This window comes from Harpia harpyja, chromosome 19, assembly GCF_026419915.1.
Source record: "Harpia harpyja isolate bHarHar1 chromosome 19, bHarHar1 primary haplotype, whole genome shotgun sequence".
Taxonomy (NCBI): domain Eukaryota; kingdom Metazoa; phylum Chordata; class Aves; order Accipitriformes; family Accipitridae; genus Harpia; species Harpia harpyja.
Genome location: NC_068958.1, coordinates 22,540,915 through 22,556,640, shown reverse-complemented (window position 1 = coordinate 22,556,640; position 15,726 = coordinate 22,540,915). Strand labels below are relative to the sequence as shown.

The 15,726-nt window shown below is 51.5% G+C and overlaps 1 protein-coding gene across 2 annotated transcripts in view; it reads left to right on the top strand.

The window, feature by feature from the left end:
* Positions 1–15,726, top strand: part of PLXNA2 (plexin A2) — a 182,140-nt gene that overhangs the window by 17,178 nt on the left and 149,236 nt on the right. For both annotated transcript variants that reach the window (XM_052815605.1, XM_052815604.1), the window contains exons 2-3: positions 10,920–12,174; positions 13,784–13,966. In XM_052815605.1, coding sequence (XP_052671565.1) covers positions 10,987–12,174; positions 13,784–13,966 — 1,371 coding nt within the window. In that variant the 5' untranslated portion in view covers positions 10,920–10,986. The remainder of the gene's footprint in view (positions 1–10,919; positions 12,175–13,783; positions 13,967–15,726) is intronic.

Below are 15,726 nucleotides of genomic sequence, written 5' to 3'. Positions count from 1 at the left end.
TGCTTACAAAATTGAACCAGCTGAAAGTATTCTTACGACCTGCCCTGGTTCTCACATGTTGCTTTGCTCCGCTGTATTTTGTAGAGTAACCTCCTTTGCGGCTGCAGCCTTCCTTTGGTCTGCCAAAGTATCTATTGGTGAAGTCCTGCAACAAATTAAGCTGTAGCTTCTCTCCCACCTAGATCCTCCATATGTTTCGTGGAATCAAGGAAATTTAATTATCAGTTCTTACCCCATCAGCCCCTCGGTGATGCATCTGGTCGGGGGTGATGAGGCGGTGTTAATCTGCATGGGTCGCAAGTGCTGGTCCACCCTTGGGCTCCTGCAGTGCCCCAGTGTGCCCCGGGATGGGGTCCGCGGCAGGGATGGGGTCCGCGGCAGGGATGGGGACCGCTGCTGTGCTCAGATGGGACCGGGGCCAGGGCGAGACAGCTTCCACGGAGGAGTGTTGAATTAAAGGGTGTGCGAGGAGCTCTCCAAGCAGGCAGGCTTGCTGCATTCCTGTGAAATATGGCCTTACAAGTCCTTGAAGGATTTATTGTTTTCCGGGCACTGCTGGATCCAGTCCGATAGGCTGGGTATAGGAAGGAAATGACTCAGTTGCTCTACAGACAAGTGCAGCTTTGAAATTCAAAGAGGCAGGAGACAGCTGAGAGGCTCCAACTCATTCCCATCGGGAGTCGGGTCCCTCTGTGTCTGTTATTCTTTGTGCACAGCACTTGGGGGTTGCAGCCGGGATGGGGCAGCGGGTGGGGAGGGAGGAGGCTCCGCTGGGCAGCGGTCACGCTGCGAACCAGCCGATCCTCGAAACCCTCCGGCGTGAGGACGCCACGGGAGAGCAGGTGACGGCAAGAGAAGCCGGGGGCCGGCGGAGGGGAGAGGGCTGCCGGTGCTGCCGCGAGGCCAGTCCCTGCCGGTGGGAGCAGCTGGTGGGCTCCGCGCCCGCCTGACCATTGCCAATCGATCGCTGTGCCGGGGGCATGGCGTGGGGCAGAGCTTGCGGCAGCGTGACAGCTTTCAGGTTTTTGTAAGGCGTATTCCCCACCCACAACAGGGCGCAGAAGCGCAGAGACCCTTCTTGCAGATGAGCCGTGCGAGGAGTTTGGGTGCTCCAGCTCCCGTGTCTCCTTTCCTCTCGCCCGTGTTGGCGGGAGCTGGCCCCGTGGTTCCCGGTGTTTGCACTCTGGTCTGAGCTATGCAGGGATTTGTATAGCTAATGATTTTGCAAGACAAGCTCAGGCTTTTGGGACCTCTTACCCATCAAGGTGTCCGGTCCCTCTTTAGCCTTGTGCTGTAACTTCTGGCTGGTGTCAGATGTAGACGTAAGCAGATGCTTTCTCCATCATATTATCAGCTTGGTTGGAGAGAGAGAAGTTTTTAAACGACAGGAAGATCCTTAGCAAAGAAACAAGAGTTAGTGTTAAAAGTAAAGAAAACAAGACAGCTTGTTTCATCTAAACAGAAGGGTTATTAAACAGGCTTGAATTAATCAGTGATCTGCCAGAGTTCTGAAATTGAAAAGCAGGGCAGAGGAGCATGGAGCAGATGAGTGGGAAGAAGCCACTTTCTCGAGTAGATGTTGATGTCCAAACGCTGTAGGAGAGGAGATGATGTTCAGCTGATGGTGGGACGGAGGTGAGATGGCTCCAGGCTTTGGGGTCCTTGGCTGGACCTCAGAACGCAAGGCTGGGGGCTCCTGGCTGCCGGCACCGGGAGCCCCCCGGGCACTGATGTGCGAGACCTGCTGGGATCCTGCCAGCAACCGGCCGCTGTCTGTGTGGCTGCGAGCTCTGCGACGATCGCTGCTTGTCGTGCTTGGTGAAGCAGACTGGGCAGGGAATGAAGATGCTTTATATTTCCCAGGATTCAGGCACCTCGAAACACTTTCAAAAACTGCATCAAGCACCCCCATGATGCACTTAAAAGGGCAGGCAGCCCTGTGTAAAGAGGCTTTGAGAGGTAAAGGCACTTCCTTCGTGTCGTTGATAAAGCTGGTGTTGATTGCAGTTCATAGCACATACTTCCACTAAGACAGGCCTGATGAGGGCTGGTTAATGGTGCCTGAAGGGTTCTTCAGTGCTGTGTGGCTCTCTCCTGCATCAACCTGTCTGCTTCAGTTTTGCTCTTAATTTAAGGGCTTTTGCAGTTGTGTTCTTTCCAAATCCTTGTGATCCCACAGTGGTACCTGGATCATAATTTCTCCCACTTCTGTGGTGGGAATGCCAGAATTGTGACTGGCAGCTGAAATCTGTAGCAAAGCAGTGAGCCGATGGTGCTGGTCACACAGCGGCGATGATGAACCTCTGCCTTCGCGTGTTCCTCCGCTTCTCATCCCGACGGCTCCTGCCCCGCTTTGGTGCCGTACCACCCCTACCCTCCCGGTGTGGTGGGGGAAGGCGCAATGATGGACAGCACGATGTAGGTTTGCCTTGCTGGTTATTGCTCATAATCTGAAAAGATAATCCTGTTCTGGAGTGGCAGGGAGCATCATAACCAGTAAACACCCCTCAAATGGGGAAACGTGCCTGAATGTGCACACAGGCAGTGGCGTGCTCTTAATAATTTCAGCGCTGCTGGCTGAGTGAAATCTATAGCTGCACAGTTGGGATTCAGCATCTCAGAACCTAATTTTAACAAATGTACAATTTCCTGGTTTACTTAGGTAACAGCACTGTGGCTACTGTGTAAATACATCTGGCTGCCGTAGGGAGTGTTGGGGATAACGAACACCACTCGCTGTACAGGGCTGGCACAGCCAAAGGATTTCTGTTTCAGGATTTCTGTTTAATGGAGTGGCTGGGGACCCATTTAATTTGAAGCTGGGGTTCTTCACTTGCCTGTGGTGCACTTGGAGTGAGGCCAGGAGAAGCTGCTGCTTATTTTTCTCCTCCAGTTCGGTGGCCGCTCTGTGATCTTCCCTTGTGCTGCACTGTAATGTTCTCTTGTAATAAACTGCAGCTGGATGTCACCTGGGGAGAGAGGGCTGGGCTGAGGCTCAGGAGATAAAACTCCTAGCTTTGCCACTGGGACCTTTTGACTAGCCTTGGGCAAATCATTTAATCGTTTAATCTGCTTGCACCTAAGGTCACTATCCATTAAATTCTATTTTGTTGGGAATAAAGTCCATGAATAATCAAATGATGTTCAGGTGCACCAGTGAAGAGGGGTGAATAAACCTCAGTCTATCAGGACTTGGGTAAGAAACTAGAAAAAGCACTTTCTAAGGGATATACTGACCTAGATTGCCTGGAGGGGTTGTGGACTCTGTTTCTGGAGGTCCTTAAGGATGGCTTAGAGAGACATCTCTTGAATTACGATTATAGCTGGTCCTTGCAGCAGGAGACTGGATTAGAGAATCACATCTTTCTGACCACAACTTTGTGTGATTTAATGTTATCCAAAGCCATTGACCTGTTTACACAGGTTTGGATGAAACCGAGACTTCCCCAAACTTGCATAAACCAGCTATGAAACTTAAGAAGTGTTAAATTTTCTCTTTGTGTCATCCTTCAAGGCAACCAGGAAAATAAGGGTCTGTTCTGCTCTGTGCTCCAGTGCATGGTGTTGTTGCCAGCCTTAGGTCTGTCCTCAGGGACTGCATGGTGAATAAAGTCCTCTTTTCCCAGCTCCTCTCTTGATGCAAGGTAATTTATAAGCTATTTCGCAGCAGTGTACTTGAAGCTCAATAGCTGCCAGCTGTGGTTTCTCAGATAGCAGGTGTCAAGTATCAGTACAGGGAAAGAAAAAGGTGTCTAATTTCTGCCACCTAGGTGTCCTAGGTTGATTATGAATTTTTCTGGACTTCTTTTGGGGTTGGTGGGTTAAATGTCTCCAGCTGCAATGCACAGCTGGGTGTATGCCACACCGGAGCCACAGCTGTGGTCCTGCTTTAGTTTTGCCAGAGGAGCCAGTGCTCCCTTGGAGATGGTGATGATTTTGTCAATGTTAAAGAAATGCCTCCTTGCTGGGTTGCAGGGATGTCTCAGCACCTTTGGGGGTCAGGGGTAGCCGTGCTTATGTTTGCTTGTCACCACTGCCAGGGGACAGTAGCCCTGCTCTGCTGAACAATCTCTGATCAAAGAGTATGAACAGAGGCACACCAAGAAGCACTAAACCAGTCCCTTCCACATACCTTACTACAGCGGTTTATGCCTGGTAAGTCCCTTTGGAGTTTTCTATTGATTGAACATCTGAGTGCCTCACATATGGGAGCATTATCCCCATTTCACAGGGGGAACAACTGAGGCTGAGTAACACAATTTGCCCAGGTCTATTCAGCAAGTCTGGGACAAAGCCAGGAGTAAGGTCAGGTCAGGGTGCTGCACCATGCTCTCCAAAATGCAGTTGCAAATATGGGGCTTACAGCAGGTCTCTCCCTGGGATTTTCTGTTTCTTTTTCCCCCAGACCTGTTGGGATGTGTGTGCTCAAGAGGGAGATGGTGGGGAGAGGTGGCTTATCCGGTATGCATTGTATAAACAATATCTGAAGTCTGGACAATATGAACAAATTTTGTGCATAATTCATGCAATCGTGTTTGTTATCAGGGAAATGCCTTTTCATGGCTGGGTTTCGTTCTTCCCCTCCTCTTCCTTGTCCCAGGGCTGGAGGAAGCAATAATCACAATACTGTATTTTGGCCTCTTAACTCTTTCTCAGAAAGCTGACCAGCCTGTGAAATACCATCCCTGTGAATAAGCAGCTCCAGGGAAGTGGGGACGCAGCTCCTGGCGTGGTTCCTGCCTGCGGCTGCCAGCACAGCCCTGCGGAGCGGGCGACAGGCACTGCCGAGGGGCAGCGAAGCAGAAGGGTGAGGCATAAAGGTGGTTTTTAGCCTGAAACCCAAAGTTTATGCTTTAGGAAAGGTTTGGTATTTGTTGTCCCTGTGGTTCAGTAACCTCTGCAGAAACCTCGGACCTGATGCCAGGCACCTCACTGGTGATTTGCTACTTGCTCTTATTGTTGTCAGAGTCAAAATATTCTAAAAAAACAAAGAAAAGGTGCTAGGAGTCCTCCTCATTGCTTTGTATTACAGAACTGTAATTACTTCACATCAAGCTGCCCATAACTTCAGTTGGTGTCAAACTCTGAAGCAAACAGTTGAGCTGGCTGCTGCACGCTACCTGGGTTTAAAATGCACGGTTGCTGCACCTTGGGCTTCCTCGGTGCTGCTGCGGTGTGCGATGGGTGCTGAGGCTCCCAGCAGTCCTGCTCCTGGGAAAATCCTCTGCTTGGGGCTCAAATGTGCTAAGGCTTCTCTTGCTGGAGAAAGAGGCGAAGACACCGAGAGCAGGGAAGGGACTTGCGCGAGTGGGCGTGCAGGTTTCTGCTGGGTAAGAGGGGATTCAGCAGTGCGGGGCTCATCTGGCTGCGGTGGCTTGGCTGAGGAGGCAGGACTGAGACCCAGAACTCTGATCGGGACTGGGAACGTCCCAGAGCTCAGAGATGCTTAGATCAGACAGTTTGGCTCAGAGCTTTTGTCTAATTAAAACAAACCAAAACCCTATTAATTACTGTAAGGTCTTCCTCCATAGCTGACAAATGTGTCCTGAATATCACTTCTTCAAAGGGCATAAATCACTATGGCAGCTTTAACGGTTGGAAAGGTTTCACAGAAAAATTCCCGATGGGCTCCAGGAGGGATGCAGACCCGGCACGCCTGTTCTCACTTGCTATGAAGAAATGGCCAAACTCTCAGCTTTTTTCCTTCATTCCAGTTGGCAGATACGATATGGAGCCAATGCAAAGAGAAAGGGTCACGCTGGTGCAAGGGTGAGGTTGTTCCAAATGGTTTGTTCTTGTATTTTAGTTTATATAGTGTAGCCTGCCCTTTTGGTGACCCTTTCGATAATTCTGGGGGATTTCTGACAGCCCGGTGACCTGCTGGGGAGGTCAGCAGCGTGAGCCGGCCGGTCTCCCCGCTCCCGGCCTCACAGCAATGAATCTTATTTGACTATAAAAAGCAAAAAGGGCAGAATCCACCTCCAGCTTAGAAAGCAATCACGGGCCCGCTAACCCCCTCCCCGCAAACTCGGTTATTTCTCAGGGGGCTTCCTTCTGTGAGGCAACTCCCCGAACCCATGCGGCCGTAGGAGAAAAACCATAGTGGGTTTTATCGCCCACTTTGCTCCCCCTTTGCAGGGTGGCTGGGGAACCTGGTGGCCTCTGGGCTGGGAACGACGCAGGGACAGCCTGGGAAAAGCAAATGGCACTGGGATGCTGAGAGCTGGGGGTCGGCGCAGATGCGTTTGCTGTGTCTTGGAGGTGCCGGGGCTGTAGGAGCTGCATCCTCCGGAGGGGATGGAGCGTCCCAGGAGTGCAGGACCCAACGGAGCAGAGGCAATCGGTGAGGGCAGAGCAGTGCTAGTGTAGGGCTGTGTATAAATCACTGCTCACGAGACCAACCCTACCCCAAAAGAAAAGATACCGGCACCGCAAAGCAAACGCAGCTGCCGCGCTGGTGACATCAAAATTGTTCCTTTGATCCGTCATTTTCCACAGGAGATTCTCTTTTTGGTTTTGCTTTAATTTTCCTTTTTCGCTCTTTTTTTTTTCTCTGTGTGCATAAAATATCACTAATGACAAACCATGGTGCCCATGAGTGAGTGACAGCTGAAATAAGAGAAATGACTAATCGGGCCTCCTGAAGCCCTGTCGCATGGAGATTAAATGAGCCCTTTTTTCTTCCCCCCTCAATGAGAATCATGGGCATTTGAATAATAATATTATAGTCTCCATTAGGATGACAGTGGGGGAAAAAAATCGGCTCAGACCTGTGATTATTCCTTCAATCTAATAATTATTTAAATACCAGATAACTCCTTTCAGCCTAATTGAGGCCTTTCAGCTGCTTGGGTTTATATTGTGTCCCTGAATTTACTCTCTCTTTCACCTTGCGTTGCTAATAGCTTCAGATTGCTTTTAAGGCCATATTTTAAACTTGCTTCCAAAAAAAGAGGAAAAATTAGTGGTCAAATAGTATTAAGAATCAGAGTTAAAATTGCCCACTCTCCTGTTTCCCTGGTGTTTAACTCCCCAGCTGTACTCAGCCATCCCCAAACTCCTCCGTCGGGCATGCAATGGGTTTCTGTTGATGTTTGATATCTGTATCACTGAACACTGCTTAATCTGTGTCCTGCCCCCACATCTTGCCCCCCCTGGCCCCGGGTAGTGGGGAGCCGGCAGGAGCCGCTCCCGTGGGGGTGACGTGAAGCCGGGGATGGATCATCGTCCCCTGGCTCGTTTGGGTAGGATGTCAGTTCACGGCAATGCTCTGTCATCTTCAAATAATGTTTGAAAGCGCAGATTCTTCTTCCTGGATGATCTCTCTTGCCTTTGGCAGTGACTGTTCACAAATACTCTGCAAAACCTTCACTGTAAGGCACCGCGTAGAAGTTGGGCTTCAGCTGACAGCTCTGCTGCACAACAGCTCCAGACTGGCTCTGGCTTTGGTACAGTTTCTGAGTGAAGACGTTGCTGGAAAAGGTACAAAACTGCTGTGGTCTAAGTGAAGAGATTCTGTTGTCCCATACGTATATATGTATATAAAATCTAAATAATTAAATATATTAATTTCTAGCTTGCACTGTTCTTTTCTTGCTTTGCAATGGAACAACTTTTTAAAAATTGGAAAGCTGCCGAGCAGGAAAACTGTTGTGTGCTCAGCTTTACAGCGGAGCCTCCCCATTCTCTGCAGAATCTCTTTCACTTTCTGGACTTCCCTTGAACCAGAGCCCTCTGCCCCAGAAGCATCGCTTCTTCTCAGGGAATGAGAAACTGAGGTAGGCTTCGTTTTTGGTCTCCTGTTAGGGAGGGATGCTTTGGCCTTGGAGGAAAGCCCGTTTGTGCTGCCCAGGGCAGAGCCAGCTTTCTCTGTGCCCTTCGGTGCTGCAGCCACCAGCTCTGTGCCCTCCCCAAGGCAAGGGGAGTTGGGTTGCCGTGTCGGAGCGCTCGCCTGGGGCACCTCGGTGCTCGAGGTTTCTTGTGCGTTGATCCGGACATGCTCTGCTACTGACTTAGCCATTCCACGAGACTCCCGTATCCGCAGCTCTCGTGCCAGCTTTCCTGGGCTCCTCTCGAGCTCTTCCATGGCGCAGGGCTCCCTGTTTACAAGAAGGCACCGCGCTGCCGGCTGCCACCTCCCTGCCAGTGACACATGCGGACTTCTCGGTGGCTCAGGCTGCACTGCCACGTTATCCAAGAGCAAAGCTGCTCTGAGATCCCGGTGCCCGTGATCAGGTCGCCGGTGCCCGCCGCGGGTCACCAGCAGCCCTCGCGTGGGTGGGCAGCGTGGAGAGCCTTCCTCTGAGCAGGTCCTCGGGAACTGTTTGATTTGTGCCCTTTTGAAAGAGTCTAGATTCAGAGAATAGTTTGGGGATGTTCACTCAGAAATTTAATGAGAAGAACTGGGGAAGGTCACACTGGTGCTGTTGTGGCACGTTCGGGTCCACAGCACCGGCATCTGCTTTCTGCCACAATCATCCAAACAATAATAAGAATGCAGCAGTGTCTGCATCCTAGCTGGGAGAGAGAGAAACTGCTGCAGCCAAAGGTGGAAATTAAGAGACTGGAAATAAGGAGCAAGCAGCCGGGGAAATGTATCCCTGAGCAGAATGAGAAACCCATTACTGCTCTCTTTCTCCTGTCTTGTCAGTGACACAGAGACGTGCAGCCCAGGGACAGAGCTCCTTTGTCACCTTTCAGAAACACCCGTCTCCAGCTCCCGGCGTTAACAAGCCTAAAGAGCGGCCATTCGGTGACACTCGCTTATGAGCTCAGTGTAGGTTTTCAGCAGCATGAATTATTTTAAATACCAAAACGGAGATCAGCATCAATCAAATTGGTGGCTGCCCGCAGGTGAGGACAGCTGAGCGTGGGCTGTGCTAGGGAACAGCCTCCTGCATTTGCACACAGGGCTGGGGAGGAGAGTCAAATCGGCAAAGAGTGCAAATTTCTCCCCAGTGGGTGTGCTTGGGGCTTACGTGGCGGTGGTGGGAGGTGAGGAGACTTAGGTGCAGAGAGGGCAGGTGGAATGGTGGCTCGTCCTCAGCCTCTTCCCAGGGCTGGTGTGACCCTGCAGTGCTGTGAGGTGGTGGAGAACATCTCTCCCCCAGGCAAGCTGAAATGGTTTCTTTGATCGTCCAGCCTGGAGTGTGTAAGGAATGCATAATTTGGGATAAAGGAGAACTTTGTGATGGTTTTCTGAGTCCAGGCAGTCAGACACATCTGTGGTGATGAGCAAGGCTGAGGTCAAGCCAGGAGCACAAGTCACGGTCAGGTCTGGAGATGATAACAAGGATGAGGCACAATCCAGTGACCTCCAGGCATGTCTGTGGTGACACGGGATGCGCAGAGCCGCGGCGTGGGGATGCTCTCAGGGCCCTTACATGGTGCCTGCCTCGGAGTGTTGTTCTGCTGACCCCACGGCTCCTCTGACCCGTTCTGCTGAGCTGGGTCCTTGCTGCCTTGCAGGGTGCTCAGCTGGCTTCACTTCCAGCAGCTTGGTGGGAGTCTGAGGTCGTGCTGGAAGTCGGGCTGAGCTGGGAACCGAGCCAATACCTCCTGCGTGGGATGGTCCAAGCCGGACCCCCCTTAGATGAGACAAACATGGAAATGCATGAGTTTGGCTTATCTTTAATGTTCATATTTTTGCTAGGGGAGCCTGCCACCTTAGCAGAGGTGCTAGGTGATGAGGTGGAGCAGGGAGAGGTTCGTAAGGGTCCTCTTCAACAGCTACTGGGTCTGCCTGCGTGTGTGTGCTGTCCGGAAGGGCGGATGGAAAGCGCTGATGTAAACATGCCTCACGCAGCCGGAGCCTCTCCGAGGCGAGCGCCTGCTTCCTAAGGAAATTCCAGCCTGGTGATTCCTAATTCAGCCTGACGGCTGCCCATGCAACTAGGGAGGATGGGGCCGGGGCCAGGGTTCAGCGGAGCTCCAGCCGTCCCTTGGGCCCGAATGAGGTCTAGGTGCTTTGGGAGCACCCACAAAACCAAACCAAACAAACAACAAAGAAACCTGTCTGTCTTTCATGCCTCGTTTCCACATGGATTTTGGCCAGAGGTCTCCAGCTCGAGTCTTACCTTGCCTTGTCCGTATGGATGAAAACATATCAGTCGAAGGAGACTCTACTTCTGGCTGTTATCCATAGAGCTATTGGGAAGGGCACATGAGCAATTTGGTTGGCATCGGGTCTTCTGGACCCAGTGTCCAAGCTGTCGCTTTGTGTAGGTTTTAATCATCACCTGCAAGTTTTGTTAGAGCAGGAGATCTGTCCAAGGCTCCCAGTTTGGTAGTTTCTCCCCTGCACAGAGTGCTGCTGGCAGTGTTTGGTTGCTGATCTAACCACACATGCCCCCACTCTGGTGGCAGTGGGAAGTTTCTGCCTGAAAAGCACCTGCAGAGGTACTTCTGGCTCTGGGGAGGGGTGGAGAGAAGATGCTGGTGGCTTTGGCGTGTACATGCTCAATGAACTTGCCTGCATGAGACTTCTTCCTCAGGTTTCCAAATTAAATCATAGAGGTTTTAAAGGTAGAAAACACCTCTTATTTCCTCTGTTGCTTCCAACAACATGCCCTGCAGGAGACATCCTTTTAGCCAAGATTGCAGATTGATGGTTGGGTGTGTGAGCTGCAGGCTTTGTTTTGGGCTGAAGCTTATTATCCCCCCTCCCCGTGGCTGAGCAGAGTACATTATAAACAGCTAAACCACATAAAAAATTAACACACAGAGGCTGAACCAAGTGGCAAGACATCAGGCCTGAACTGTTTACCAATAAGTTAGGAGACCTGCTTAATTCTTGTTGGGCTTAGAGATGTCCTCACTTTATCTCAAGGACTGTGTAATTAGAAAGCCTCCTTTGAATTTTATCTGAAGGGCACACTGGATCTAATCCTTTGCTCTGTGTGTTTCTTTTCTTTCCCCAGAACCATGTGAGGGACATTGCTGGGGCACAGGACACACGCGGAGAACACGAAGTTTGCCTTTCCCAGGATGGATCAGAGGAAGAACTGGCCTCGGGTACTGGACTCCGATGGCTGGTCGGTGGCTTTGCTCTGTCTCTTCCTGGCATCGCTCTCCAGAAATGTGTCCAGCAATGCCTTGTTCAGCACTTTCCACTCTGAGAACCGGGACTGGACGTTCAACCACCTGACTGTCCACCAAGGCACTGGAGCAGTCTACGTTGGAGCTATCAACAGGGTTTACAAGCTTTCGGGTAACCTGACCATTTTGGTGGCTCATAAAACTGGTCCTGAGGAGGACAATAAATCCTGCTACCCACCCCTCATCGTCCAGCCATGCAGTGAGATCCTTACTCTAACCAACAATGTCAACAAGCTGCTGATCATTGACTACTCTGAGAACCGGCTGCTGGCTTGTGGCAGCCTCTACCAGGGGGTCTGCAAGCTGCTGCGCCTGGATGACCTCTTCATCTTGGTAGAACCCTCGCACAAAAAGGAGCACTACCTCTCCAGCGTCAACAAGACAGGCACGATGTACGGTGTGATCGTGCGCTCGGAAGGTGAAGATGGGAAGCTCTTCATTGGCACGGCAGTGGATGGGAAGCAGGATTACTTCCCCACCCTCTCCAGCCGGAAACTTCCCCGGGACCCGGAGTCTTCAGCAATGTTGGATTATGAGCTCCACAGTGACTTTGTCTCATCCCTCATCAAAATCCCCTCAGATACCTTGGCCCTTGTTTCGCACTTCGACATCTTCTACATCTATGGTTTTGCCAGCGGCAACTTTGTCTATTTTTTGACTGTCCAGCCAGAGACCCCAGAGGGTGTCTCCATCAACTCTGCCAGTGATCTCTTCTACACATCTCGCATCGTCCGTCTCTGCAAAGACGACCCCAAGTTCCACTCCTATGTCTCTCTGCCCTTTGGCTGTGTCAAGGGGGACACGGAGTACCGCCTCCTGCAAGCAGCGTACCTCTCCAAGCCAGGAGATGTGCTGGCCAAGTCCCTCAACATCACGGCCCAGGAGGACGTCCTCTTTGCCATTTTCTCCAAGGGACAGAAGCAGTACCATCAGCCACCCGATGACTCTGCACTCTGCGCCTTCCCCATTCGCACCATCAATGCTCAGATCAAGGACCGCCTGCAGTCCTGCTACCAGGGGGAAGGCAACCTGGAGCTCAACTGGCTCCTGGGGAAAGATGTCCAGTGCACTAAAGCGGTAAGGATGCTCTGGCTGTTGGCCGTGGCAGCCCTCGAGAGCTGGTGTCAATGCCTGGGCCTATGGGGTACGAGCCTGCAGAACAGGATCAATCTTTTCACGCCTCAGTTTTCCTAAACACAGAACAGACGCAGTCATGCTTTTCCCCTTTAATCCATGTTCTTGTCAGACAGTTGGTGATGACAATGAAAGGAAGGGGTAGTATTAAGGCAGATGAATAAAGGTGTGCAGCTTGCTGGAAGTCTTTGCTGTTCCCAACCCGCAGCTCTGGAAGCCGGAGGAAGGCTCTCGCCCTTCCCCGAGCAGGAGGGTGGTATCAACAAACTAACAAGATAAATACAGATGACAGTTGCATCCTTTGTATTTTTTATTCAGCTGATTTCTTTAATCTTGATTCACATGCAGATTGTTCCTGGGTTGACTTGAGAATCCCTGGGGCCTTCTTTTGCCAAGCATATTAAGTTTGGCTGCTGGGAAGAGATAAACGTGGGTTAAATGAAATGAAAGAAGGAAGGCGAAGAGAAGCTTGAGCGCTGGCTTGCGCAGGGGAGAGTCATCCCGTTGCAGTTGCAACTAGATGTGCCTGAGCATTTGGTAGCTAATGTCCCTTGTGGAAAATAAGTGGATTGGAGTCAGCATGATGGCGAATGGCCACCCATGTCACCACCCCTCTGCCTATGCCGCATAGGAGTTCGCTCCAGCAATCTCAGCTGATACAGCTTAATAATACTTAGCTGCGGGCAGAATGATTTTCCTTTACTTGTGGCAAGCGGTGTTCCAGGGAAAAGACAGCATCTGTATTTCCCGTGTCGTAGAAAGGAAACTGAGGCACAGCGAGGTGGCTTGTAGGAGAGCTCATAGCTGGGTGGTGGAAGGAGCAAGAGTGCATCTTCCTGCGTAGCACTCGGGTGGTTTAGGTTGCCAGAGCCCCTTCCCTGTGCGATCACCTGCCTTTCCAGGCAGACAGTCTGGTGCTTTCCACCAGCCCTGTGTTCGCGTGGGGAAGGTTTAACTCTGCCGTGGAGCTGGGCTGTTTCTGCCGGAGGAAAGCAGCTGCTCCGGACAGGAGTGAACAGCAGCATCCTCTCCTCTCCCATGGCGTGGGATCAGCCGTGCCCAGCAATCCTCTGGCTGGTGGCTGACCTCAGCCTGTCCCACACCGCGCACGGCAGCGCCAGCCTTTGCTGATGTGGGGATGCTGAGCACCTTTCTGCTTATGCTACTCGGCGCCTCTGGAAATGGCGCCGAGAGGAGGTGAAATGAGTGGAGGAGAGAGTCCCGGCACGGCCATGCAGCAGGGCTAAACCCATGGGAAACCTCGTAGATTTAGAAAATGAGTGGAAGTGTCTACTGGACTTAGGGTTCCTCCTCAGCCCTGTCCAAACACGTTTTGGAGCAGCTGCAGGGTGTCTCGTCCTTGGGCAGCGAAGGGAACAAGCCATTGCAGAGGTGGCTGAAGCTGGCAGGGTCCTGGGGCGGGGGGTTGTGTGGTGATGGCTCCCACCCCGCTGTCAGCACCGTCTGCTCCCCTCCGCATGAGCCTGGGTGTGTGGGGCTGCCCCGTGCTTTGCGTTTCGCTCATGGCTGCCCCAAACCTCGTCTTTTCCAGCCAGTCCCCATCGATGACAATTTCTGCGGGCTCGACATCAACCAGCCCCTGGGAGGCTCGACGCCGGTGGATGGCGTGACGCTCTTCACCTCGAGCCGGGACCGGATGACTTCCGTTGCTTCCTACGTCTACAACGGCTACAGCGTGGTGTTCGTGGGGACTAAGACTGGCAAGCTGAAGAAGGTAAGCTTATTTCCGTGGCTTCAGAGAGGCAGGATCCGTTTTTCTTCTGTCTTGGGAGATTCTGATGCATGTAGCTGCTGCAGTGTCTTACAGATGTTTCCTAGCGTGAAACTGGGAGCCAGTCAGGAGCAAAAATCACAGGGTTTGGGTCACAGAGAGCTTTGCTTTGGTGAGGCAAACTTCATACATCAGCACTGTTAGTACAGAGTGGTGTTGCTGCGGTTTCTTTTGAAGCAGAGACGTACCAAGCCTTGGGAAAGGTGCAGTGGAAACTGCTGCAGCGTGGTCTCTGGGTAAGGGACCAAATGAGGCCACGCAGTTCCTATTGCTCTGCAGCATTACAGCTCCAGAGCATCCCCTTGCATGGGCTGAGGGCACCTTCCTGTACTTCCAGCCAGCGACTTCTTAAGCAGCAGGGTAATACAGGTCTCGGCACCATGCCAGCTCTTGCGTGGACTGCCTGCCTGTATATTACAGCGTTACCCCGTTGTTTGTCTGGGGTTTTTTGCGTTTTATCACTCAGTGAACTATGGCGTGTGTGTTTGTGGGGCTGATGCAGAAATTATCAGGGCAATAATGCACCAGTCTGATTAGAGAAAAGCGAGGAGCTGGCTTGCAATTTCTGAGTACGAGTGAGCCTCAGCAAGCTGTATCCAAGGTCTCGGATCTTTCCTTCTTTTTGACACACTGATGGAAATCTTGCAATAGTTTTGAGTTGTTTCCCAGCAATCCTTCTGCAACTTGTGTAGAAGACCGTGAGTTAGAAAGCTTTCAGTGATGGCAAAATCGCTGATGGTGGTAGGATGTTTGGTCATGGAGAGATAGGAATGGGTTAACTTGGCTGCTTTTGGAAAGTAAGCCTCAGGGCAAAGTCCTACTGCTCTCTGCCTCTTACCTCCTGCTCTTCCCTCTGACAGTTGGATGATTGATCAGTCCTGGAAGATAACATTCCTCACCCTCTGCATCACAAATGCTCAGGCTAGTTGCCCAGGGCAAAGAGATGCTCCTGCTGGTTTCCTCCCCCAGCGCAGGGGGTGGCAGGGCTCCCGTGAGTTTTAGGGTTTTGAAGTCCAACTGGGATTTCCTTGCTGAACTGCTCTTCAGTCAGTGGGGTGCAAAGGCTGGTCAGGCCCAGACAGACATCTGTTGTGTGGTCCTCACTAGTGCTCTCTCCGGAGTTCCGTATTTAAAATGAATGTGGAAATGGCCTTGGGGTGCGTAAGCAGAGGGGAATCACCGCTTCTTGGTCTTCAGGGTTGGACCTGCAACTGGAAGCCAGCTCATCAGTGGGTACAGAAGTCTGATCCAGCTCCAGCAAAACCAGCCTTAGAGATGCTGCTCTGGAAAGCCGAGATCCTTCAAATTAACCTAAAATATAAACGACAGCTTTGGGTGAACTTGCTAAATGCAGACCCTGCTTTTTTGTACCAGGGAAAGAGTTAACAAATGTAATCAACAGCAGGCTGTTAATTTTTTGCGTCCTTAAGCAGCAGGGAATTTCTTCCTCATCTATCCAGGAAGATACAAGGACAGGCAGATACTACACTTGAATGTCTGCATCATTTTAATTACATCAGTTCATTAATATTCATTCAGCACTTTACAAGTGCTGAGTAGTAGTAAATTAGGTGCCTCCCTGGTGCCTCTCCAGTGTCAGTGGGGCAATTCTGAACGTGGGGGAGAGTGGGCTTGTAAGCAGAGCCCCTCTCCTCCCTGCCCACCCCCCCCCGCCGTGACACACGGGAGTGCCAGGATTTTTC